We start from the raw sequence: 26410 nt of genomic DNA, 5'->3' as shown, positions 1-26410 counted from the left end.
TTGGTCATCCCTGTGTGGAGCCTTTGGCGCCGCGTGTCCCTAAGTGGTTGACATAGAAACATGAACCTTCCTCTTGTTGTGCCTTTTCCCACCCAAAGAAGTTGCTCAGGCTATTTATAATCTGAGTACATGCAGAACATTCGAGTGAGGGGCTGTGGCTGGCGCTGGCTGTGAGCTTTGGGTGTGGGCAAACTGACAGCAAGCTCTTTCCCATCATTTTCCATGTAAATCCTTGCGTTAAGGCTTGCTTATCCACAAACCGGAGTAGTTTGGAGGCTTGAAGTCTTCTTTGAAAGAAGCTGAACCTGTGTTATTGAGGTGGTGAAGTTCCTGTGTCCTCTTGGCAGACTTTTCATAGAATCACAGGCTGGTCTGGGTTGGAAGGTACCTCGAGGATCACTGAGCTCCAACCCCCTGCCACAGGCAGGGCCACCAACCTCTAGGCCTGGAGCTACACAAGGTTGCCCAGGGCCCCATCCAGCCTGGTCTGGAACACCTCCAGGGATGGGGCATCCACCCCCTGTCTGGGCAGCCTGTTCCAGCCCCTCACCACTCTCTCTGTAAAGAACCTCCCCCTAATATCTAATCTAAACCTTCCTTCCTTTAGTTTTAATCCATCCCCCTTGTTCTGCCATTATCTGCCCTTTTAACAAGCTGATTCCCCTCCTGTTCCTCTGCTCCCTTCAGGTACTGGCAGGCTGCAATGAGGTCCCCCTTCAGCCTTCTCTCCTCCAGGCTGAACCAGCCCAGCTCCCTCAGCCTCTCTTCATAGGAGAGGTGCTCCAGCCCTCTGAGCATCTTTGTGGTGTCCTCTGAACCCTCTCCACTTTTCAGAGTGAAGTATCTGAACCACATCACAGTGATGGGCTGAGCACCTCACCCAATATCTGCTGTGTGTAATTAGAGGCTTCCCAAGCCTCAGCAGCACCTGTGGGATGTGCTGGGGTTCCCACTGCTCCTCCCTGACATTGGACTTGCTTGACTGTGGGTTCTAGTTGGATGCTGTGGGATCACCATCCTGTTGACTGGTTCATGACCATACTCATCCTGCCCCAGCTCTTGTGGGAAGCTCCTTGGACATCCAAGGAGCCTGTGGCCAGAGGCTGCTCCACCACCTCCTCCTCACCACCGTGCTGCGAGCTTCCCCCTTCGGCTGCTTCTCCCTCTCCAGATAAGCAGCTCACTACGCACCATCTGTTGATTTTAATTTCCCCTAATTTGTTTCCACGTAGATGTGATTTGTGCTCCCATTAATCGTGCCGCTGAGCCTCTCGTTCCCTGCGGCTTGCCTTGCAGCAGGGAGGTTGTTGTGGTTTCCCCCCTCAGCTGAAGCTATTCCCGTTCTTCACACAAATTGGTGCTTTTTGTCCTTTGAATTTTGTTCTCTTACAAAGAAACCTTTGGGAGGAGCAGTGCCAGCCCCGTGGAGCTTCGTTGCATCCTCTGAGCAGCGCGAAGCGCAGCCCTTAAATGCTTTGAAACAAGGTTTTCCTCCAAAATTTGCTTAACCACCTTCAGAGCCAATCCCTGGGTGCAGGTGAAGCCCTCCCTGGCTCTGCTCCTGCTCCCCAGGGTGGTGCTGGGGTAGTGTGAGAACTTTGCACAAGAGCTTTCCACTAGAGCTTTGCACTAGAGTGTGATTTCCACCCCCCTCCCCAGCTCTGGCGTGCACCCCTGTTCCTCCAGCAGTTTCACTAGGTGGTTATCACTCCGTCATGGTGTTCTAGGGCCAATTTGGGATCTCAGCACCCCATAAACCTGTGTGTGGGGTTGGTGGCTGTGGCGTGTTCCCTGTCTCCACCCCGAGCCCTGGCACAGGCCTGGGGTTGGGGCTGGGAAGAGGTGCAGTGTTTCCATTCTCCCCGCTCAGCGTGGACTCGGGGATGCAAATGCCGCGATTACCCGAGCCGGCTCTGCTTTTTACGCTGCGTTTCCAAGGCAACTGGAGATTCAAAAGACCACAAATACACACGTGGTCCTCTCCTCCTGAGACCTCATCCCTCTGGTACACAGGTAAACACCCTGGGTGACATTTTCAACCTGTTTGAATGCTCATCTGAAGAGTCCCCACTGTCCCCCCGCGCGGCTGCCAGCAGCCAGAGCAGGGAACTGCCTCCTTTGAAGGCAATTCCAACTCAGCCACACAGACAGCTTGGCTTTTGTTCTTTGAATGTTGGGGTTTTTTTTTTTCCCCCCACCTTGGTCAGAGAGGAGTGATAGCACAGAAGTTGGAAACACCCCACCCCTCCCCAACCCTGGGATTTGGAACAAAGGGGTGGGGAGCAAAGAAGTAGCAGCGGTTTGACCCTTTCTGAAAATCAGGTGTTGTCTGGGAGCAATGAGGGTGCTGTGTCAGTGGTGGGAGGGTAAGAAGAGTTGGAAGGGGGAGAGAAAATGAGGAAGGAGGGTGGGGAAGGATGGAGTGGTTATCCCTGTGAGGCAGTGGCAGATTGCTGCCCTCCTGGGAAGCTCCTCGGTTGGTTTTCTTTGGGGTTTGTGGGAATAACTCTAATCTGAAATGATGGGATTAACTGTCAGAAAATAATCTGCAAAGTGGGAATTATTTTGTGGAGTTTGGGGGTTCCTCCTGCTTTGGAGACTGTCTGTACGGGTGTTTTGCTGGTATTTGGGCACGGGGAGAGCAGAACCCCCGTACTGAGGTGGTGTTGCTGGGAGTCTGGTCCTGGCTTAGCACAGCTCCAGGTGGGTTTATGGGGGAAATTGGCATTTGGTAGTTCTGCAAATCCCCCACAGTACCAATTCCTCTGCACCCTGCAGAGACCTCTGGGCAGAGGGGTTTGCTGAGCCTCTTGGAATAGGCTTTGGTGTTTCCCACTGCCATGCTCTGTATTAAAATAGTGTTTCAGCTGGTGGGAATGTTGATCTTTTCCTTTCCAGTACACTCCAAACCACAGAAATCTTTCTCCACAGAATGACAGGGGTTGGAGGGACCTCTGGAGAGTCCCACCCCTGCCAGAGCAGCATCCCCTTGAGCAGGCTGCACAGGGCAGCACCCAGCATCACAGGGTGGAATGTCTCCAGAGATGGATGGAGACTCCCCGACCTCTCTGGGCAGCCTGGCCCAGGGCTCTGCCACCCTCCCAGCAAAGAAGTTCCTCCTCAGGCTTAGGTGGGACTTCCTCAGCTCCAGTTTGTGCCCATGGCCCCTTGTCCTGTCCCTGGGCACCCTGAACACAGACTGACCTGTTCTCCTGAGCCCACCCCTCGAGGGTTTCTCAGCGTCGAGAAGACCCCCCTCAGCCTCTCTGCATCAGAGATGTTCTGGTCCCCTCAGCATCCCCTTTGCCTGCCTGTGTTGGCGTCCCCAGCTTTGGGTTCACAGTGCAGAAGTACCTGCTCAGCATCACAGGCTCTCAAGTTGAGCTCAGCTTAAATGAACTCAGCTTAAAACAAGAAGGGAAGCATCCTGCTCAGGGTCCTGCTGTCCTGCTCAGGCCAGTCGTTGCTCTGTTGGAGCACAGGAGGAGGGAGAGTCTCGGGGGTCTGGTAGGGTTTTGACCTTACTGAGGGGTTGGTTCTTTCCCTTCTTGTTTCAGAGGGTCTGGCAGTGGGAGTTGGATTCGGAGCTGTCGGAAAATCAGCATCTGCCACCTTCCAAAGCGCCAGGTAAGTCCTGACACCCCTGACACCCCTCCTGCTCCGTGTGCCTCGGGTCTGCCTGCACACCTCTGCGTCTCAGAGCTTGTCTGTCTGTCTGTCCCACGTTGCCCCCCGTGCCACGGTGGTCAGAGATGCGCTGATTGACTGGAATTTGCCTGGAAGCCCAAGTGTGGGCAGAGGGAGCAGAAGGAATTCCTGGTGCTGTTGTGTTTTCCTAGCGACTGTGGATGTGATAGATGAGGTTTCTGTGGTTGATGCCTGGTTTCTGCAGTGGTTCTGTGTTTCTGCCTGGCTGGGCAGGTCAGTGGAGCTGGGGTGGAGAGGAGGCAGCATGTGTGGGTACTGCTGTGGGGTGCTGCTGGGCACCCTGTGTCTGAATGGGTGCACCAGGTCCCCCTGGGGGGGTGGTTCTTTTCCCTTATCCCCATTAAACTTCCCTGGTGAGGCTGCCAGCTTAGCTAAATGCTGGTAAGGGTTTCTGTGTGGGGAGCTTCACCCATGGGGATTCCAAGGGAGGAGAGAGGAGAAAACCTAGAAGGTATGAATGAAAGCTAGAGATGTGTAAACCAGGCTGAGGGGGAGTGAAATCTCAGCCTGGGCAAGTCCCTTTTCTGGGGGCCAGCAGTGGGAGTTTGAAGGAGATGGTGAGCAAGAGCCATAAGCTCACAGGGGCTGGGACACTGACCTCTCCTGGGTTCTCCTGCCCAGTGTCACTGTGGCTCCCCACAGGGATGTTGTCACCTTCTCATCCTCATCCTGCTGCTGCCGAGCTGGAAGCAGTTGTGGCTCCACTCCCCACGGAGCAGGCGGGTTCCCTGGCACGGGCTCCCCCTTCTCCCTTCAGAGAAATGCAGAGATTTTCCCCGAGAGCAGCATCCCAATGGGTAGGAGCAGCTGCTGGGAAGCGTGCAGTGGCTTTGTGGTGGCACTCCAGGCTCTCCATCCTCCTGGCATCCCTGCTCACCAGGAGCTGTTTTGGGCAGTGCTGGCACTGCCCTTGTGCCACCAGGAAAAACCTGGGTGTATGAGTGTGTAAAGTCAGCATCTCCAAACTCCCTCACGTTTTGGGGGCAGTAAAGATTGGACTTTGGGTGAGTTTTCACACCAAGCAGGAGTAAAACCAGGGTGTGTGGGGTGGGGTGATGGTAGGGAGAGCCCTGCTGCTCCCCCACACCCAGCTCCCCACACCCAGCAGCACTGATACTGGGCTGGCTGGGGCCATGGCTGTAGGAATGGGAGAAGGGAAGAAGGCTGGAGCCGGTGCTGGAAGAGCCGCTGGCACCTCTCTGCGGCTGGCTCGCAAACGGCACCTTCCTGACGAGGCTCCTCCGTGGCCTTTGACCAAATGTTTTCCTTTTTCTGCTTGAATTTCCCCCCCAGGGCTGGTGGCACAGCCCCTTCCCTTCACCCTTCCCTTCCCGGAGCCAGGCTGTGCATGGCTGGGGCACACAGGGTGTGTTCAGTCCCCGAATAACCCACCCAGCCCTACGCCTCAGGGATCACAGTGAGTTATATCTCAGGCACCTTGTTCTATGCCAGAGGGTCTGCGAGACCCCAGGGCTGGTTTGGGGACTCTTCCACCTTGTCCAACCTCTTCTCTTGCTGAGCACAAGCTGTGTTCCCAAGCACCCTGCAAAGACATGAGCCAAAACCACCTGCACAGGGTGCCCCTGGCACATCCCTGGCTGATGGGTGACCATCTGCACCCCAGGCCCTTGGATTGCAGTGGGGACCATCCAGATTTTGGGGTGAGAAAAGCAGGATACGCCGGCTGGAGGGTGTTGTGTTTCTCTAACCTCTTGAAATAAAAGGCTCTTGATAAAAGTCTGCAGAGGCTCTAGAGATGCTCAGACAAAAGGACTGGGTTGGGGTAGGGTTTTTTTTCCATCAGCTGCTCAGCAGAAGCTAAGAAGCCAGCAGCAGCTGGTTCTTTTCTTTGTATTTACAACAGAATTAATCGTGTTAGATGAAAGGTGGAGTCTGTAGCGTGAAAACACCAATGCAAATGTAGTCAGCTGCAAGGAGGAGACAAAATAACTTCATTGCCATCCATCTGTCTGTCACTCTCATCTATGGGCAGCCCCCCAAAAAACATCTCTTGGTGTCGCCCCTCAGCCCTAAAGCTGGTTGGAAATAGCCAAGAATAACATTTGAAGTGGGTAATTTGTGTTACGTGGGGTTAAGAAAACAGTGGAGGGGTTATACTTTCTGTGGTGGGAATGGAGCTAAATCTTGTGGCACATCAGAAAGTGGGAATCTGAATCACTCCTCAGCCAAGCTCAGGGACACAACAGTCAGGATCCCCCCTCCCTCACACCCATTATTTTGAAATAGAGTTGTAATGAAACGGTGGTGTGACTCAGTTTACCTCCTCCATTCTGCTTTGGCTCCCCCCCCTAAACCCCCCTGGGTGTGACTAACTGTGTTAGCACCGAGCTGAGCTGGAGCTGGGGTGAGCTGCTTCTCAGGAAAGCTTTATTGCTTCCAACCTTGAACTGTGCAAGATTGTTTATGAGCCTGAGCTAAAGATGCAGGTGCCTGGGGATGTTTGCAGGGGCGGCTGGGGGGTGTTGCCAGGGTTGGATGTGACTTGTGGGTGCTAACTCAGAGGACCTTCCCTGCTGCCTTGTGCTTGGTGAATAAATGCTGGTGCTTGCTTGAGGCAGCACTACCTGATTGTATTGCTCTCCCAGAGGGATGAAATCTCAGTGGGAGCCTGGATTTCTTCCAGCTCACCACAGGGTGCTGGCGAAACGTGGCTGTGGGTGTCCCAAAGGGCTCTTTTCCGAGCCACAGGCTTTGGGAATAAGCAGTGTGTTTGCAGAGAGACTCTTGGGAAGGAGGGGAGGGCACTGGCTGCTCCACAGACCGTGGTGGTGCCACAGCTGGATGCTGCTCTGGTCTGGTTTGGTGCTGAGCAGACTCTCTGGGTGAAGCCCTGTGCACCCAGCAGCTCAGGGGTGGGTGCTGCAGCAGGGTCCCTGCGTGTCTCTGTCAACCCTTGGGGACCCAAGCTCATCTCTGTTTCCCCAAGGCACAGCACTGCTCCCCGACTCTGTTTGGGTGGGGGTTAGCACCCTGGTCCTGGTGCTCCATGAGACCTCCAAAAGTCTTCTCCTAGGCTGAGGACTTTGCCCTGTGCTGCTGTTGGAAGGTTTCTTGGTGCTGCCGGGGAGGGATGCTGGGGGCTCCTGCCCTGGCTGGGTGCTTGGGACTGAGCTCAGGTCCAGCTGCCCATGATATGGGGGGGCAGTTTGGGGTTTGTAAGCACAGGGTGTGCTGCAGAGATGGGTCTGGCTGGGAGCTGTGGTGGTGCTGAGCGCCGGTGCGGGTGCTGCAGGCAGAGCTGATGGTCAGAGTCAGGGGACACTCTGGGCTTTGCTTAAAAACTAAACCTGATCATTAGGAAGCAGGGTGGGATCCTCCCCTTTTAAAACACCCAGTACGGTGTGTGGGCATCCCCACTGCCATTCCAGGACTCTCTGAGCTCCTGTAGCATCCTGCCCCTTTTACCTTTATAAAGGGATTGTGGGATCCGGCCTTTTGGGTTCCTCTACCCCCCCATCTCCCCACAGCATCCCGGTGCTGCCTCCAGGCTCCTCACCCCCTATTTCCCCACAGCATCCCGGTGCTGCTGCCAGGCTCCTCACCCCCAATCTCCCCGCAGCATCCCGGTGCTGCTGCCAGGCTCCTGCCCGCGCTCTCCGCGTTTCTTTGCTGCCACCGGGTGTGCAGGCTCCGTTCCTGCGATCTCTCTCCTCCGCTGCTCCTCTCTCCGCCGGTGCCAGGGCTCACCCTTGGGCGCCAGCCCCCTGCTTTGCCAGTTGCTTCGTTCACTGCTTGTGGCATGGGGGGAACCCTCTTGCTTCAGCCTGTCAGGGGATGGGGGTGACACAGTCCCGTGCCCGAGGAAAGTGGGGTCTCAGCGGAGAGATTGGATCGTTGCTTTTGTGTGCAGGTGGGTATTGGAGCTCCTCCAGCAATCTTGAACCTTTTTCTGGTGATTGTAGGTTTTCTGGCAGTTCAGACAGGGTTTAGGATGACCTAATGCCTGCTTTTGGGGTGTTTCCCATGGAGGGGGCTGACCTGCTGCTCATCTTTGGGTGGGAGCATCCTTCCCTCCTTGCTGTGGGACTGTACTTCACCTGCCTGGTCCCTTGCAGGGATAAAACCACCAGAATTTCCCCCAGGCTGGAAATTGGGGCTCAGGACAAAGCTGCTGCGGGGACAGAAGAGCAGTGAGACCCAGAGCAGAGCCTGGTGTGGGGCATGCAGGGAGCAGCAGGAGGGGCAGGTCCCCTCCAGATGTGAGCAGGGAGGTGTGAGCTGCTCCTGGCTGCTTTCCAGGCAGGAAGGTAAAGAGAAGGGCAGCCGTGCCTTAAAAAAGAGCTGGTTTACCTCCCCCTTCTTCACACGCTGCAGCGTGGGGGGAGGAAACTCTCCACCTTGTGTGGCTGATTTAACAGGAACCAGATGGAGCTTTGGAGCTGCCAGGATGGAGATGGGATGAATTTGCCCGTCCCTGGGCTGCTCTGGGGATGCAGAGCAGGCAGGGATGTGGGCAGGGATGTTGTTAGGGGTGTCTATCTCTGGTGTGCTTTGTCAGTGGCTTCCCCAGGACAGGGTGAAGAAAGAGGGGCTGGGGCAGATCCCTGTGTCTCCATCTGCTGGGGCCGCAGTGCAGGGGAGTAGCATGTGTCAGGGTGGTCTCCCTCTCTCCAGGTCCCTGCTGTGTCTTTTTAGAGGCCAAAACCACCCACTGGTGATGCTGGGAGGGACCCTGAGCCCCTCATCCCTTGGGGGTTATGCCCATGGTGCTGAGCACCTGTGAGCTGGGGGATGGGGCTGGCAGGGAGGAGGAAGATCCCACATGCCCATTCTGCACCCACATCCCTTCCCTGGGGACCCACCACATCGTGTTGGTGCCCAGGAGCCAGCAGCATCTCCACCCCCCCACCACTGACTGGCAGTGAATAACCGTGGTTGTGGGGAGGAAACTCAGACTCGAGCTGAAATGACGGGATAAAACACAGCTGAGGGATTTTTGCTGCCCTCTTCCTCTCCAAAAGCCCATCCTACGTTTTCATTTCAAACCCATGGTTGCTGCAGAGCTGATCCCCAGCATCCCTGGGTGCTGCTCCTCTCCTGCCTGACACTAGGTGGTAACATCCATGTTCCTATCAGCCTGTGCTCAGCAGAATTGGGTGCATGGTCCAGCGCTGCTGTCAGACAAGCCCCTGAGCTAACGGGATGCTCAAACATGGGGTTTTCCCTGGGAAAATAAGAAAATAGGGGGGGGGAAAAGATAAGAAGGCTGGTTTTTGCACTCTCAGATGTGAGAGGATGGTCAAATGAGCGCAACTGGTTTGGAGTTCAATGCTGTGAATGGCTTGGAGCAGCTGGGCTGAGGAAGGACTAAGGGTGTGAGAACTGGGGTGGAAAGATTTGTGAAGCTGTGGGTGGTCTGGGCACCGGGTTCTCGTGGGATGCTGCGGGTGCAGAGGGTTTGGAGAGGTTAAAAATGGCATGGGGAAATGTTTTGGCAAACCACTGCTGTTAGGATGAAGCTGAGCACGTTTGGGGGGTGGGGGACCCTGTGGGGTGTTGGGTGCCACCCCTGGTTTAAGGCAGTGGGAGTTGGGGGGCTTTGTTGACAAGGAGGAGGGCAGCTCTCCCTGATGGCTGGGGAGCGATTCTTGGGGTTCCCTAAAAGCAGCTGGAGGGGGAGTGGGGGGCAGGGGAGCCCCTGGGACAGGGAGCAGAGGCATCATCACCCCCTCAGCACCATCTTTTCCTGGGCATGGGGCTGGCAGGGCTGGGACCCTCCTGGGTGAGAGGGACCTGCACCCCACCAGCTTTTCTCACCTCAACCCTCCATGCAGGGACCGATTCCCTCTCCCCATCAGCAGCACCAGGGCCATCAAATCCCAGCCCCCCAAAAAAGTTTGCAGCATCCTCTTCTGCAAGCTGCAGGTAATACTGCACCCGGGGTCAGAGCCCCGCTCGCTGCGGATGCGAGGAAGGGGAGCAGCACATGGGTTTGGGGATGTCCTGTTTAACCCCACCAGCAGCCCACCTGCCCCAGGAATCTCAGAATCAAACCTCCCTCTTAGTGCAGCTGGAAGAGCGGGTGTCAGCCTGGAAGTGATGCAAGGAGGGATTTTGTTTTACTCTTCCCCCTCCTCCCTGATGATGATGGGGATGTTTCCTCCACCGCAGCACAATGGATCCCATTCATCGGCCCTCTTGCTGGGAACGCTGGCCTTGTTTTGATCTGTTGTGCCCACAGATTGTTTCCTGTCCAGCTTTGGTGAAACAGACAGAAAAAGGAGGCTTGGAGTTGACAGGCAGACTGTGACTACGGCTCGGAAAATATTATTTCATGGGACAGGCTGTGCCTCCCACGCTGTGTCTCTCAGGCTGGAAAAGAGGGGGGAAAAGAAGGACCAGGGTTTGATTAATGTACAGAGATTGAAACCAGGCAAGAAACATTCTACTGTGTTTTCCTTGAGTGAATGGAAATCATTGTGGTCGCAGGGACGGCAGAAGACACACACTGGGTTTCTCTCCGCTCGCACGCACGGGCGATCTCTGCCTCCTGCTTGGGAGTAGATCCTCAGTGGAGCTGAGAGAGAGGTGGCTGGGGTAGGATCGAGGCGTGGGGTCGGATCCCAACCTCTTTATCCCATCAAGGGCGTGGGCAGAAACACCTAATGGGAAAGCCCCACCGGCTGGACGGGGATTTCCATGTTTCCCTGGGATCCCAGGCAAATGCAGCTCCTGCCTGCGGCGCAGCGCGAAGCAAAACAAAACTGTTGGAAAGATGCTTATTAAGCACCTTTTAATTGGCTCTCCTGAAGGTAGATGTTTATTATAAAGTGGGAGTTAATGAGCTGGGTAAAGTTCTTCAGGGCTTTTCTTTTGCCATGGGTGGAGAGGTGGTACCAGGGTGGGTTTTCCAGGTGGTGTGGGGCTCTGGGAGGGTTTGGAGAGCTGTGAAACAGGACTGGGGGTCCTCAGCTGCTTGTTTCTCATCATGGGGGAGAAGAGGAAGGAGAGGAAAAGGAGAAAGGAAAGGGGAGAGGAGAGGAGGAAGGAGAGGAGAGAGAGGGGACAGGGGAGAGGGGAGGAGAGGAAGCTTCTGCCAGCAGCAGCGGCATCTTCCCAAGAGAAGCCTCAGCTGCAGGTGTCCCAGCCCCACATGTGAACACACAGATCGGCTTTAAGGGAAGAGGCAGAGGAACAAGTCTGGGTGCCAATGAGCCAGAGCTGTGTGGGTGGTGGGAAAGCGCCTCCTCCAGCGCTCGCCAGGAGAGCCGGGTGTGACGGGCCAGGTGCTCCGTGCCTGCTGCAGCACCAGAGCTGATGCTCGTGTGCTCCTCCTGCCAAAGCCTTGTCCTTCTCTCTCTGCCCATCAGGAAACTGTGTTTTACTCTGAGCAGGTGTCACAGCTCTTCTGGGTCACGAGGAAAAGGAAGCGGGTGCCTGGGAAGCAGGGCAGGGTGGGCTTGAGCTGCTTCAGCCCTGTAGATGTGTGCAGGGCTGTGCTGGGTCAGGCAACATCTCTAACTGTGCTTCCCAGGACCTTTCCCAGCAGCTTGTGTTACCTTGGAGCTTCCCGGTTCCTGTTTGGAGCCTTAGTGGGTGCTGCAGAGCCGTTCTCACGGAGCGGTCCCAGTGCAGGGCTGATGGGAGGGTGGCTGTGGAGCAGCTCAGCATCCCTTCCTGCTCCTTATCCTGATAAACAGGCTCACACCGCCGGCAGGCAGAAGCCAGGCTGAGCACAAGTGGTTTGATTGCACCCTGTAACCAAGGAAAATTCATTGAGTGAATGAGGAAATACAATGGCACATCCAGCCTCTCCCAGAGCAGCTCCAGAGCATCTCCTGGCATCTCATGTGGCTGGGTCTGCAGGACAGGCAGAAGAAACGTGGTGGGAAAGCTGTGTGGCCTGTGGTGTTTTTATTGAGCTGCCTTCAAAGCTGCCAGATGTTTTCCTCACCAGGAAAACATTTGTTCTCCTGGAGTGCCTGGATATTCTGTGGTCCTGAGGGCAGACCTGCTTCCCATTTCGGTGTGATGCTGGGGAGTTAAACTGGGCTCTTAGGATGCTTTGCTGTCCTGTCCCTGATGGGGAGGGATGTGGGCAGGGAGTAGAGACCTTGTTTTCCAGTCCTGGGATTGGGAGCAGAGCTCAGATGTTTTCCTGGTCCTCAAAAAGTTGTAGCTTGGTTTGGTCAGAGCGATCTGGGTTACCACAGACTGGGTTCAGGGTGAATTTAAATTGGTGGGGGAGACTTCCCTGATGCAAACCAGATCCCTTGACCCCAGCAAGGACCCTCACCTGCCTGCAGCACCGTGGTTTCCCTGGGTGGTGGAAGCTGGGTGGGAGAAGGTGCTTATGTCCCACCTTCAAACAGACACACAAGGGGGCTTTGCCAAGCCCCCCTGGCAAAGGGAACCCAGTTTGGATCAGCATTTTTGGATCAGTTTTTGCCCTGCTGTCAGGCAGGGCTCCAGCCAGGAGAGCAGCTCCTCAGTGGTTCTTGGGCATCTTGAGTGATTTACCTTGGCCTTGCGATGCTGGCTCAGCCTCCTGCCAGGCTGGGGAGGTCACAGTGGGTCTCTTGCCCCTGTCCCCACGTCCTGGTGCAGGGTTAGGGCTTGGCTCTGGGGCTGGGGGGGCAGCAGGCAGCCACCCTTCTCGGAGGATGCTTGTTTGGTTCTTGGAGTCTTACAAACAGGTGCTTGGCTGGCGAGGGGTGGGTTTCCATCGCACGGCTCTGCGTAGGGGCCATGGCTCTTCCTGGAGCAGCCGGCTGTCGGAGGTCACCCATGAAGGGAGCACACCAGGGTGCCAAGGAGGAGTCAGGGAGAGGAGCTGTGCACCGGCTGCTGGGCTCTGTGGAGGTGCCAGGCAGAGGTGAGGGAGATGGGGAGCATCTCTCAGAAGCAGCCATGTTGCAGGAGGTGGGGGACTCATAGGGAAAGGGGGTACTTCATGTTTTCCTGGAATTTGGAAACCAAAATTCAAGCTCTCCAAGTTCCTCCACAGGGGAAAACTTGCCCCAGGTTGTGCAGCCTACAGTGGAGCTAGGCTGAGCAGAACCCCTGGGCTCCATGGCTGGTGGTCCACATGTTGGAGGCTCCTTCCACTGGTACCAGGAGGTTTGGTGGCAACGCTCATTCTTCTTCAGTTGCCCATCCCTTACCCGAGATGCCCCTGGCAGCCCAGCCTCCACTGCACCCCAGCTCCTGGGACTTGGATGGGTGCTGCAGCCTTTATTCATTGCCCTGGGCTGGAGGAGGAGAAGACCTCCCAAATCAGCAGGGAGGTCTCCAAAGCCTGGCTGACAGCCGGGCTGCTGGCTGTGAATTCCTCGCTGGCTGTTGGCGTTTACATCACCATTTGTATAAATAGTCTCCCCTCCCCTCTCACTTCTTCTCCCTTACTCAAGTGTCTAGACCGAGGAGGGATTTTGGTTGATTTGTAATACTTATGAGAGACAGCTGGCCTCCCAAACAACATCTGGCTCCATGGAAAGTCTGTGTAATGGTTGCTTTCTTCTCTTTCTCTGATGGTCACTGCAGCTGCAGATACAGCTTGGAGGACAGGAGATGCCTAGAGCAGCTCTGATGTGAAGCTCTTTGGCTTCTCACCCCTTGGAGAGGGCTTCACAGGGAGCTGCCTGGCCCTTTCCCCAGGTGTGGTGTTGGCCAACTGAAGGGTTTCTGGTTGAGCCTGGATGCTGCAACGGCCACAACTACCCTTGTTGCCCTTGCAAGAGGTGGCTTCAGCTCTGTGTCTGCAGCAACCACAAGCAGCAGTGCTGGGTGCCTGTGACTCCTCTCTGGGACATGGCTCACCCTGCACCCCGTGTTGGAGCTGAGGCACTCCTGGTTTCCTCTGCATCCATGCTGGGGTTCTGCATCATCCTCTAGGGTTTTATGGGAGGGCAACAGCCCAGAGCTGAGGAGGACCACGGAGGGGTCCTGGGGCTGGTTCTCTGCTGTGTTCCAGGCTGGGTGTGATGCTCTGGTCAGAGGATGGATAGTGATGCAGTGACAGCCATCCCTGGTCCCCACTGAGTCCCCCACCGAGTGCCTGCTCACCTTGAAACACAGAAAAGAGGGCAAAAAGAACAAAAGTAAAGAAAGAAGGTGGCATTATCTGTGTTTATCCTAGCAAGGCTCACTTTGAACACCTCCTTTTGGTCTTTGCAGCTCCAGGAGCCTGCTTCTCTCTTTAGTAACCCAGTTTAAAAATCAACCCTTCAGGGAGGTGAAGCAGTTGAAGGAAGGATTGTTACTGTACCCAGTGTGATAACAAGCCCTTTCATAGCCACAGCTGTTAGGAAATTGTTTAGTTCCAGGTTTTTGGGCTGTGGAAAGGAGCTGCTCCGGTGCTCTCCTGCTCTCCCCTGTGCATGTTAACAGTGATGCTGCAGGAGAAGGAAGGGGAGAAACCATTTTGGTACTTTTAATTTTGCTCTTCACTAACGATCCCTGTCGGGATGCAAATGGGGATCACAGGGATCGGTCAGAAAGCCCCTCACCCCCATCCTGCCACGAGCTCTGCGCCGGGAACAGCCGGTGGAGGGGTTGGGAGTAAAGTGGGATGCTGAGTAGCAACGTGTATTTATCTATACATACAACTTGGCTTCTCTGTGGGCTCTTCTCACCTAGCAGGGAAGAAGAGCAGCGTCTTTACTACCTGCATCCTATTCTTGCTGTATTCTGTAGGTGATGGGGGCTGTGTGCATTGGTGGCTGGAGGAGAAGGCAAAAAACCCCCCCAAAACCATCCCCCTAAACCCCTCCCCTGCCCCAGTGTGGTGTCTGCACTGAGATTTAACATCATTTTCGATGTGAAATGTGCTGATGATATGAGGATTCCTACAAAGAGGAGAGGGGTGGTGGGTTTTGCATGAAGCTATAAATAGGTGGGGATTATTGGGAATTTGTATAGGTGGGCTTTAACCCTGGCCCTGCTTTTGGACCACCCAGCTTCTCTCTGGGTGTTTGATTTTTCTAAAAAAAATACTTTAATAACCTTTATAAGGTTCTATCTCTCCCTCCAGCTCTAACCCCTCCCAAGATCAATGCAGCCACATCGTTAAATCCTGCTTTATTTACGGGTGTGCCTGTAGGAATAGGTACAGATTGAAATTTAAAATAGAGTTAACGAGGCCTCACGTGAGGGTGTTTGTAACGGGTTTAAATATAGATGCTTCTGGCTTGTAGAGGCTTAACTGGAACCTCCTGGTGATGGCTGGAGTGGTTGGTGCTGCCTGTGGCTGCTCAGTGGCTGCTGGTGAAGGATGTTCTTGGTCTCTGCTCAAAAATGGAGGTGTTTCTGTCCGAGGCATCACCTCTGGGCTGCTGTTTGAAACAGGGAAGATGCTGTGAATAGCAGCAATGGTGCATGTCCTGCAGCTCTGCCTGCTGCCTTTTAATGCTGCCACTGTGTAAGGTTAGACACTGGCAGGACAAGGGGGAATGGATTAAAGCTAAAGGAAGGAAGGTTTAGATTAGATATTAGGGGGAAGTATTTTACAGAGAGTAGTGAGGGGCTGGAACAGGCTGCCCAGAGAGGGGGTGGATGCCCCATCCCTGGAGGTGTCCAATACCAGGTTGGATGGGGCCCTGGGCAACCTTGTGTAGATCCAGGCTGGAGGTTGGTGGTCCTGCCTGTGGCAAAGGGGTTGGAGCTCTGTGATCCTTGGGGTCCCTTCCAACCCAGATCATTCTATGTTTCTGTGTTTCTATGTGTTGTTGCGTTTTGAATAGGGAAGCTGAGGCAGACACCACCTTTTTAGCTCATCTCTGAGCCCATCTGCAGCCAGAGCTTTGGCCCAGGTCCCCACCTCCCTGCTGGGTAGAGCTGGGCATCACCCACTGGTGTCAGACCTGAGAAGATCAAGGTCTTGCTCTGGTCCCTTTCCTTGGGCACGAATTTAACCCCAGTAAGTAGAACTGGGAGGTGATGCTGAGAATGAGAGGTGACACCTTCACCTCTTTACGCCGACCTGTCAACTTCTTCCTTGGGCAGACTGTGACTCAGCACATGAGCATTCAAGTGATGGATCCCACTTGTCCCCAGGTGCCAGGAGGGTGAGCAGCAGCAGGACCAGGGCAGCTCCTCCCAGCTTTTCCAGCAAGTAGCTCCCTGACCTGGTCGTGTCTCCTGCTGTATTTCCAGATAACCAGCCCTGCAGAGCCAGAGCCGGATCCTGTACTCACAGGTCCTGTTCAAGGCTCATATCTGGCAGCCGGGGAGAGCTCGAGGCTCTTGGCTGAGCCTTTCCTGCTGCGTGGCCGAGGTCAAGACACGGGAGAGGAGAGCGGAGACGCGCGGCGCTCGTGAAACGCGTCTTTGTCAGGGGAGATGTGAACCTTTACCCTGAGCCCGAGTCTGACTCATAAATCAAACACAACTGGGCAGATAAGAATAAAGATGGGAAAACTCCAGGAGGAAGAAACAGTCCCTGGACAGTGGGATCCCTCCGTACAGCCCGGCAGTGGATCATGCGCCTGCCGTAACACGCCGAGCACCGCTGGCTGGCTGCAGTTTTGCATTGCAACTTGCCCAGCCTAGATGATGCTGAGGTTGCTCTTGCTGTTGGCTCGTTGTGTTGGGTTAGGGCTCCAGATTTGTGCCTGAGCCCCCTGTGCCGTCGCAGGGATGGGGAGGAGATGCCCCAGCCCAGTGGCACCTGGTACCTGGCATGATGGGTTCGCTCGCACCATGGGTCTGGTGGGACGTTATCACACCCTTGGCCAGCTTCCACCGAGGGTTTTCCCACCTTGGTGTGCCAGTCCCCAGTTTCCTGGGCAATTAAGCCGTAATGATAACGACTTGGTGGTTCATGTGGGAAGGGTTTGAAGGATCAGTCCTGCTGGGAAGCGCAGGAGGATGCGGCAACTGTGAGCTGGAGCCGGGGTGGGGTGGGAGAGCTGAGCTTCGTGTTTGGTGCTGGTTGAAGTGGGGTTCAGGAGGATTAGGACAGGGCACGGATACTTGTGTGAGCATAGCAAAGACAGATGGAACCAGCCTGGGGATGTGAATGTGTCAGGATGCTTCATACACTGACCTGTCCCCATCCCCGTCACCTCTGTGTGCATGATGCAGCTGGCTGGGTGGCACAAGGGTTCCCCATGCCCCAGCCCTGCCTAAGCTGAGCTTTGCCAGAGATGGGGCAGGGGGTGGCAGCCCCATCCTGCGCTGGCCTGGCACCCGTGGGTGTTTGTGCCAGCAAAGCTGGAGCATTTCTTGCTCTTCAGGTAAAGTTCACGTCCTGGCTGCTGCAGTCAGAGGGGAGAGCAGGTTTTATGACTTTGCCCTTAGCTTGCATGCCTTTGGGATGAATGAAAGGCAAAATTTCCTAAAATTGTAAATGTTTCCTGCGTGCGGATGCGGAGCGGCCTGTGTGTAACTGGCAGAGGGCCAGGCCAGCAGATGTGACACAGAGCGGGAGGCAATGCTGCTCCAGAGCCGGGCACTCCAGTGGGAAGCAGGTGGGAAGGGGTAGGAAGAGCTGTGGAAGCGGTTACTGAGGAGGAGCAGTGCCCAAAGGGCTGAGTACCGGGGGAGCAGGCCTTGTTTCCATCGGGATGTGCCCACACGTGGCTCTAGCAGGGACTGGTGTGAACTTCTCTGCTCCTGGAGCGGTTTGAGCTCGAGGTTACACAACTCAGACTCGTGTCCCTTGTGCTTTTGCGGGTCTTGTTGGAGATGGGTGTCTGTTTGACTGTCCAGGCTGTTCCTGCCTCCTGATCTCTGCAGATCTTCCCTTGGTTTATGCCCAAAGTTCTTCCCCACTGCTTCTCTTGCCTTCGCTCCCTTTCGGGTGTGCTGGCTGCCTTTGGTGCCGACAGAAAGCACCTTGCTCGCGGCGTGGTCTGACTCTACCATCAACTTCCAGATGAAAACAGGGTTTCCTGTTCTTTTTTGGATTTAATTCAGATATAATTTCCAAACTGTCCATGAGGCTGCATAACTGGGAGCAGCTGTCATATGGGTGGTCTCTTTGGGAAGAGACCTGAGGGCTCTTAGACTCCAGGCATCATGCGATAGGTGGCACATGCTGCATCCCCTGGGACAGGTTCCCACATTGCTCTCTGTTTTGCCATGTCCCCGTGGGTAGTGAGGCTGGTGGCTGTGCTTGAGAGGAGGAGGAGGCATGGCAGGTTTGAATCCCCCCTCTACCCTTTTTGGTTTAAATGGTTTTGAGTGTTTGAGATGGAATATACCAGAGGACAAACCCTCAGCAATAGCATCCCACCACCTCCTTTTGCAGCTTTGGCCTTGAAAATGCTGAGCACCTAAAGCTGAGGAGTCACCGTGAGCCTGGTGCACCCGTGGGGGAGGTCAGGCTGTCTCCTGGGGACTGGAGCACAGCCCGGTGGGATTGGGGGTGGTGGTGGTGGGGTGAACAGACCACTGCCACCCCTCTCCTATCCACTGCAGCTCCCCATCCTCCTCCTCCTTCGCGTGAGAGCCTCCGGTATCGCCGGGGCAGAGCCGTGCCGGCAGCTGTGTTTAACAGGTAGGGCAGGTATGGGGAAACGCTGAGGGCCCTGCGCTCGCCGCCGAGCTCCTTCCCACCTGTGAGCCCTGATCAAACACCTCGACGGGCCGCCCGAGTGGGAGCCGTGATGTAATCTTGGGAACCCAAAACAATCGGCCCTTTCATGGCACCACGATAACAATCAAAACAGTATGTAAGGGCCTGCCATGCAAGAATACACATGCACATTATACACTGGAGGGAATTGAAAGCCGTAGTGAAAAGGGGCTTGTTAAGAATATGTAGCCTGCTTTCATAATCAGTTTGTAAAAGAATAGGCCCTTGAAAACAAGGGTTTAGGCTTATAGAAGGCTTTCTGTGCCTTGACCTTGCAAATATGCAGAGATGCCAACTTTTTTTTGCAAGTGAACTTGGAGTCTCCCAGCGTGGTGCCATAGAAGTTGGCAGGCGAGTTGGGGGTAGGAGGTCCGGCCCCGGTACGTTCCCGAGGGACGCAGAGTTTTTCCCTCTTGCCATGAGGAGCTGGTCCTTGGTGGAGCTCCATTGGGATGCTGTGGTTTGACTTCTCCTTCCTTCATATGGCTGCAGTGGGCTTTGCTGCAGAAGGAGATGCGCCATGGCAAGGGCAGCCCCATGCATCCCCTGAGATCTGGCGTGGCTGGCTCTCTGCAGAGCTCATGTGTAGATGGTATGTGTCCTAGCGTGTTTCTGTTCCCAGAGTGAGGTTAGGGAAGGTGACACTGTCATCACCGCCGTTATACGGATGGGGAAGTCAAGGCAGGGAGCTGGGAAGCGTAATGTGGCCAGTGCATGTTGGCTCCTTGATGCTTTCAAGAACACTGAAGTCTGTTGTGCCCAAATGGAGGAGACACCCAAGCAACATTCCCATGTTGTCCAGGGTGCTGGTGGCAGAGCTGCTAAGGGGACACGTGCATCCCCAGGTAGAGCCTGCTGTGGCTTCCCCACGGCAGCTCTTTCTTTAGATGGATGCGTGTTTGTGGTTGGGGATGAGCCCCAGGTTATCCTCCTTGTCTGCAAAATAGCTGGATACAGGTGACCTGTCAGGCCAGATGGGATCTGCCTCTACCTCTCCATCAGTTATCCCCCCTCCTTTTCCCTTCGGAGACCACCACGTCTCTAAACATTTCATCCCAAGGATCATCCCCCTGGCTATGTTGGCTCCTCTCCCCGTTGTCATCGCCTCTGCGTCTCGCAGCCCATCGTGGGCACCGGCAGGTTCCAGCTCCCCTGGGCCAGGCTGCTCCAGCCTTGCCTTTGTGCATCTGTTTTACAATGCGTTTCTTTGCCATCGGGGGAAACCTTCCAAGAATCCCCACCTATTTCCGCAATAAGGACGCCTTTGTTTTCCCCATACACAATGCAGCTTTGATTCAGTTGCTTTCTCACCGGCCGCGTTGCCGTCAGCTCGCCGCGGGAGCTCCGGGGAAGGTGTGAGGTGCGCACGGCTCGGTGGTGAGGGGGGAGAGGGGAATGTCCCTCACCGTGGTTTTGTTTCATGGTTGGGGGCATTGGAGGTAAATCTGCTTTCCCTTCATACCCGGACACATCCTGAGACACTGTGCTGGGCAAACAGAGGTGGCCCCTGAGCGGCGAGCGGAGGTACCCTTCGTGCAGTGAACCAAGGCAGAGCAAATAGGGAGGCTTATGTGTTCCTGGCCTCCATGCTGTCAGGGAGCTGCCCCATCCTGAGGAGATTAGTGTCCCTGGGAAAGGCTTGAAAGGCCCCAAAGTTCCAGAAGCATGCAGTGGGAGGAAGGGTTGAAGGAACAAGTGGTCAGGGGAGCGCGGTCTGGGTGAGCAGAAGACTTTTGTGAGGCACAGAGGTGCTGGAGGGCAGGAGATGGTGTAGAGACTTTCCTGGCCTGATGCTGAGCCCAGATGTCCTTTCTTCCTCACCCTGAGGGCCAGCACCCACGCAGCATGATGCTGATGCCTGTGTTTCTTGGGAAAACAGCTTAAAACCTTGACCTGGGAGGGGGCACCCATTGCTGCCCCCCTCCCAAGGGCTGGGGACGTTAGGTGGCCTCACACCGGAGGGTCCCCATCAGTGTTGGAGCTCCGTGACTCACTGCGCTCTGTGGCACACTGCTCACCGTAGCATGTGCATGCCATGGCACGTGGCACGTTGCTCGCCGCAGCCCGTTGCTCACCGTACTCGCCAAGCTGGCTGCAGCCCCATCCCATACCAGACCCACCGGGCACCCACCCATCCAGGGCTGGATCTTGCTTTTGAGGAGCCTTGATGGGTTTTGCTTGGGGCAGAGGGGAGAGCAGTGGGGTGCCTGGGGTGAACCCCCTGGCTGGGCTGGATCTTTCCCTGGTTACATTCCCTTCCTCCTGCCCCTCGGAGCTCTCTCTCCCCAGGGGCTGTGGGGTCAGCGCAGGGTTCCTTCCTCCCGGGGGCACAGAGGGGAAGGGGGGGGCTCGCTGCCCTTCCCGTACAGACCCCTCCATTCACACCTCCCTCTCCCACCCCATTAATTTGTTGTGGTCGGGGCCAGTAATAGCCGCTTTGTGCAAAGGCGAGGGAAGGAGGGGGGGGGGAAAAACCCGACCCAGCACACAGACAGCAGCTCCACTGTTTTCCAAAGGGATGTTTTTCCCCCTCCGTTCTCTCTCTCTCTCTCTCTCTTTCCCTTGAATAATGTTTTTGATTGTAAGAGCCTGTCCCGGTTAGGGAAACCCACAGCCTCTCCCCCTTCCCCTCCCCTCTTCTGTAAACCCTGGTAGAAGTTTAAACAACCCGGAGAGATTTTTTCTCACCGGTCTTATTTTACTAATAGGAAACAAGTGTTTCAAGAGGCGAAGGGAGCTTTTGGCTGCCAGCAAGGGAAGAGCTGACCTTGCAGAGAGGTGCTGGGGTCCCACTTGGAGCCGTGGGCTGGGGCAGGCCGCAGCCCAGTTCCTCGCTGTCAGAGCTTCCAGCCCCCCCAGCATGGTCACATTATTGGTGTCCCCCCCAGGGCTGAACCGCAGCCAGCTCTGCCAACGTGTGCCAGCGATGCCATGAAATGCCCCGATGGTGGAAGAAGTTATTGTTAGCTCACATGGAACTGGCTTGGCCCAGGAAGCCAACGCCATGGAAGCCAGGCCCGGCTCCGCTTGGTTGGGTGCTTGTGAAGGAGCAAACCCTGTATCCCAATTTCTTGGGTTTCACCAAAAATCCAGAACTCCTGCTGAGCTGGAAAGGGGAAGGGGAAAGGATTGTTCCCAAGGCTGGAGCAGATCCCAGCTGAGGAGGGTGGCGGTGTGGGAGGGGGTGCTGGGAGCCACCTCTGCTCTATTAGGTGCTGGTGCTTGGAGCTGGGGTGCAGCTGCCTGTGGTACAGAAGATCTGACAACCCTTCTGAAGCAAACCCAGCTTGTTTCACCGCTGGGTGTTTGTGGAGCAGTTTCCATTTTGGATCATCTCCGAGTGAAGTGGTGGGTTCCACCATGGGCTCACTGCTCCCAGCCCCAGGAGCATAGGGTGGTCTGGAGGTGGGTGCTGAAGAAGGCATCAGGTCTGCATTGGAGTGAAGAGAAACCTCACCTACTTCTCTCCCCCTGCACATCCCTCCAATCAGTCCTGCTGTCATCAGCTCCAAGAGCCATGTTTTCTGGCCCTGGGGACGTGGGCTTTACTTGGAGCAGTCCAAGGTCACCATGCCTGCCTAACCCCCCCTTATCAGGCTTTTTATCTCTTGTGCCTGGAGAAATGGTCCTCTCCACAGCCTGCCTTCTCCTGCTGTGCCGTACCCACAGACAGAGCAGCTCTCCCTTCCAGATTTGGCTCTGAAGTCCACCTGCCACCTTTCAGTGCAAGAGGTGGAGGGATCCCGTGGCTCAAATGCATTGCATCTTTTCTGCCCAGCCCTGCGGCTCGTGCAGGGGTGGTTACAGTTGAGGACGGTGCCAGTGAGAGCTGGAGTCGGTTATGGGTGAAGGACCAGTAAATCCCCCCAGGAAAAAGGAATCCCGGCTCTGGGGGTACCCCAAAGTCTGGGGACCAAGGATGCTGTGGCTCCTGGGAAGGTTGGGGCTCCCTGCACAGGTCTGGTCTCCTTGCCTGGTCTCTGTAGCTCCCAGGGCTGGTGCTGAAGCCGATTAAATGCTGTGGAGCCCTTTGAAGATGAAGTTTGCTGCGTGCGTGTTAAATATTAGCAGGGCTAACCCCAGGGCTGGCTGCATGGCCATGCAAAAGGCGTAGCTGGAATAACGTCTGGTTCTGTCCCAGCTCCCAAGAACCTGCCCTGGGCTGTGCATTGCACATTATATATATGTGTGTGTATATATATTTATATACATATAAATGTTTGTGCTTTTTGTGTGGGTAGGAACTTAGCGATCGGGATCGGGATCCAGAACTTCCCGGAGGGTCTGGCTGTCAGCCTGCCTTTGCGTGGTGCTGGATTTTCAACATGGAAAGCGTTCTGGTAAGCTGAGCTCCTCTTTGCCCATGAAAGCAAGAGCCCTCTAACAGCAGCTCCCCATGAGCAGGTGCCTATAGGTTCCCTCCCCAGATCCATCTGTATCGCCCTGTCATTGAACTGCCCTTGGGATGGGATTGCTCCAGACCCGCCAGGTCCCCTCCTGGCATTGCTGCTGCTGGGAGTGAAAGGAGCTGGTTTCCAACTTTGAGGGAGGGTGGTGAGTGCTGCTTTGCTCCCTCCACAGCACCCCAGCCCCTATTCCCATCCATGATCCCAGTGGGACACCCCATCCTGTGTCAGCTGAACTTCCATATCCCAACCTTGAATAGTTTTGGGGTGTTTTTTGGCGGGGTTTTTTTTTTTTAATGCTTCATTTTTTTTCTCTCACTTCACTCTGGGCTGGATTTCAAACTCTCTTTTTATTTTCCCTTTTCCCTGAGGTGTAAAAGCCGAGGGCATGAACCCTGTGAGCACAGGGCTGCGTTCCTGCCCGTGCACGTGTGCTCGGCCGGGTGATGGATGGGAGGGCAGGGGGGGGTGGCTTGGAAACTGCTCCCGCCAAAGCTTTGTTTTCTTTTCCTCCCACCCACCTCCAATTCAGTAAAGTGCAGCCGGTGCTGGGACTTGCACTGGGATTGCTGCTGGGATGGGAGTTCCCATGGTCTGGAGAGTTTTCTGTGTTCCAGCAGTCCCAGAAGGAAAGAAAACAAGGGGTGGGGGGAAAGTGCAGTTTCACCCTGGTTGAGGCTGTGGCCAGATGAGCTATTTGGGATTAGTGCTGGTTGGAAACATTCCCTTTCTGACCCATCCCTGCCCACAATCTGTGTCCCCAAATTCCACTGAGTTGTTGGGGTGCATGAATCTGATTGCACCTTGGTTCCCTTCCTGGAAAAATCAGCTAGGTTAGGTGGGATTGCCTTCACTGCCTGTTTAAAATAATCCGTGTGGCTCAGCTGGGTGGCCACCCTCTTCCTGGCTACGGTGGGGATGGGGAGCTGTAGAGCCCTGGGGAGAGGGGGAAAATGTGCCCCCAGTTGCCTGGTGCCTTTCAGTCTTGGTCTTTTGCAGGTATGGGCAGCTGAGTGGCATGGTGGAGCCCTTAGCTGGCATCTTCGGTGCCTTCGCTGTGGTGGTGGCAGAGCCGCTCCTCCCCTATGCCTTGGGCTTTGCGGCCGGAGCAATGGTTTACGTGGTGATGGATGATATCATCCCTGAGGCTCAGACCAGGTGAGACCCCCATGGTGTCCACTGCTCAAGGTGGATACACAGGGGGGAAGCATGGAGGACTCTGGGCCCTTCCCTTGCCTGGATGAGACCCAAAGAACCGGTCCTGGCTCTCAGGGTGACACCTTCCCCTTCTTCTCCCGGCAGTGGCAATGGGAAGCTGGCATCCTGGACCTCCATACTGGGATTCGTGGTGATGATGTCCCTGGATGTCGGGCTCGGGTAGGGCAGCGTGCTGCTCCCCAGGAGAAGACTTCAGAGCCATCTGCACAGCAACGTTTGGAACTGGACACACATTTCCCTCTAGACTTTTTTTTGTACATATCTTTTTTCTAAGTACCCATTTTGGTGTTGATTTCCTCTAATTTTATATCTCTCCCTCCCCTCCAACGTCATGTCGATGGGTTTCAAAGCACAAATACGGGTGGTTCCTCGCTGGTCTTGGTTTCCTTTTGCCACCAGATTTTTCTTTTCCTCTCAGGAGGGTCGTTGGGACAACACATTGGCTGGGCTGCAGGTCACCCTGTCCTTCCCCTTCCACGCCCGGCCGGCTTCTCCCAGTCAGGTCGCTCTGGGTTTTGATCATCTTTGTTCTGTAGAAGATTAGAAAGTCGCTGTCCTGGGTTTAAGCTGGTCTGTGGTTAAGCACTGAGGTATTTGAGCAGAGAGTCTCAATTTCCAGGTGGTTTTTGGCAAGGCAGGTGAAGGCACCGGGGCTGAGCTCACACCGGGATTGCAGCTCTCGGGTCTCCTGCTGGTCCTTGGGAATGTTTCAGCCTGTTTGTTTTGATGGATGCAAATAGTTCAGGTAAATAAAAATTAATTTTCTTGGTATCTCTGTAGGAGGGGAATGTCATTTTTTTCCTAAGTTTATCTCCTAAGCTGAGCCTTCTTCTAGTACATCATGTCTTAACTCCTTGAGGTTTTCCCTGAGGAAAGAAAAAAGGGGGAAAAAAAGGAAGGAGGAAAAAAAAAAGGGGAAAAAAAGAGGAATATTCATCTCTTCTATCACACACCTCTTGAAGAAGCAAGGTGTGCTCATCCATGTCAGTAATGAGAGAATGTTTCTATGAGGGCCAGGGCTGCGGCTGCTCTTTCCAAAGGCTTGGAACTCCCCAGGGACCAGCTCAGGTCCTGGTTACCCCACTGCAGAGCTCAGAGCTGAGTGGGGACCTGAGTGTGCTGGGAGCTCTCATCTTCCTGAGCAGCACTGGGATGAAAAAAGTTAATCAGGGTGAATTAATTGTTCTGTCTGAAGAGCCAGAAGCACACGGGGTGTGTGGTGGCCTTTTTGCCCTCTGCTTTTCAAGCAGCTCTTGTTGAGTGGCCGTTCCTGAGCAGGCAGGATTAGTCCCTTCCCAGGTTGAGGAGCAAATGCTGCTCATCCCTTCCTGTCCCCTGGGACATGCTTGAGTGAGGAGCAAAGTGCTGGAGCTGGAAGGATGGTCCAAACCATCCCTCCCTCTTCACTTCACCCTCCCTGTCTTCTGTAAGCGTGTTCACGAGGCCCTTCAGCAGGAGGAACTGGATCTCCTGGCTGCCACCAGCATCTTGGTCCTTCTCCAGCCGTGGGGGGTCTCAGGGGGAGTGGGGCTGTGAGTGCTGGGGGGTCATGAACGGCTGTTTGAACCTGCTGGAGAAGCTGGGGAAGGGCAGCCAAAGGGAACAGGCTTGAATAAACTAAGCAAGAGCCATGCAGTTTTGTTTGGTTCTTTTATATTTATATAGATTATTTTTTTTTTGGTTGGCTTTTCTTTGTACTTCACTCGTGCGTCGCTCTGGGTGACCCCAAGCTGCTGTTTGCCAATGAATTTGACCTTTTGACTGTGATTGGTTTCAATAAATGGGAGATTCAGAGTTTGCACGGGTTCGTTTTACCACCAGGTAACCGGTACCTTTGCTTCTCCTCCCTCTGTTCTGTTTTTTCTCCCCCCACCAGCTTAATTACTCCTGGCTCGTCAAAGCCCTGCCCCTCAGCCTGGCAGGCAGCTCTTCAGGGAAGGAAAAAACCCCCAAAAATAAGGCTGAAGGAAGGCAGAGTTGCAGTGCTTCATCCAGGCATCCTGTGAGCACCTTGCTGCAGCCCCCCAGCTCACCCCCAGGCCTGACCCTCGCTCCTGCCTTACATCTCAGGAAGAAGCCACCGTGAGGAATCCCCAGGTGAAAAGCAGCTCTGCCTGCACCGACCTGAGGCACACAGACACACACACACACAGGGGTGTACACGTGTGTGCACACACCCTGTGTGTAGGTGCCATCCCTGGTTGGGTTCAGCCCTGCGGGAGGGTGATGCTCATTTGGGGAAGCCCAAAGCGCTGCTGCTGTCCCAGGGGGTGGGGAGGGGGGACCCGACCTTTCCCGGGATGTGTGGGGATGTGGAGAGGACCCGGGTCTCTCCATGCACAGAGAAATTCGGGATTACAGCCAGGAAGAGGCCTGCAGGATGCTTGTGCAACCTCCCATCCCTCTTCACCTTGTTTCTAGACACAGCAGTGGAGTCTGTGAAGCTTTTAGCACCCTGTGCTCAGCTGGAAGCCTTCGGGTGAAGCTTAAAAGCCTCGGAGGGTGTCGGGATTGGTGATATTTTCTTGTTTGGTTTCTG

General features: G+C 55.1%; 1 protein-coding gene across 1 annotated transcript in view; it reads left to right on the top strand.

Moving 5' to 3' along the window:
* SLC39A11 (solute carrier family 39 member 11) overlaps positions 1-24739 on the top strand; it is a gene marked incomplete at its 5' end in the record, with an annotated part of 84450 nt that extends 59711 nt beyond the window's left edge. Inside the window, 4 exons of the mRNA XM_084273400.1 lie at positions 3558-3627; positions 22489-22587; positions 23653-23811; positions 23956-24739. Of these exons, the coding sequence (XP_084129526.1) occupies positions 3558-3627; positions 22489-22587; positions 23653-23811; positions 23956-24034 (407 nt within the window). The 3' untranslated portion in view covers positions 24035-24739. The remainder of the gene's footprint in view (positions 1-3557; positions 3628-22488; positions 22588-23652; positions 23812-23955) is intronic.
* Between the last annotated feature and the right edge of the window lie 1671 nt (positions 24740-26410).

Source organism: Gallinula chloropus (assembly GCF_964237585.1).
Source record: "Gallinula chloropus genome assembly, chromosome: 20".
NCBI classification, from domain to species: domain Eukaryota; kingdom Metazoa; phylum Chordata; class Aves; order Gruiformes; family Rallidae; genus Gallinula; species Gallinula chloropus.
This window is presented reverse-complemented; position numbering and strand designations above follow the sequence as displayed.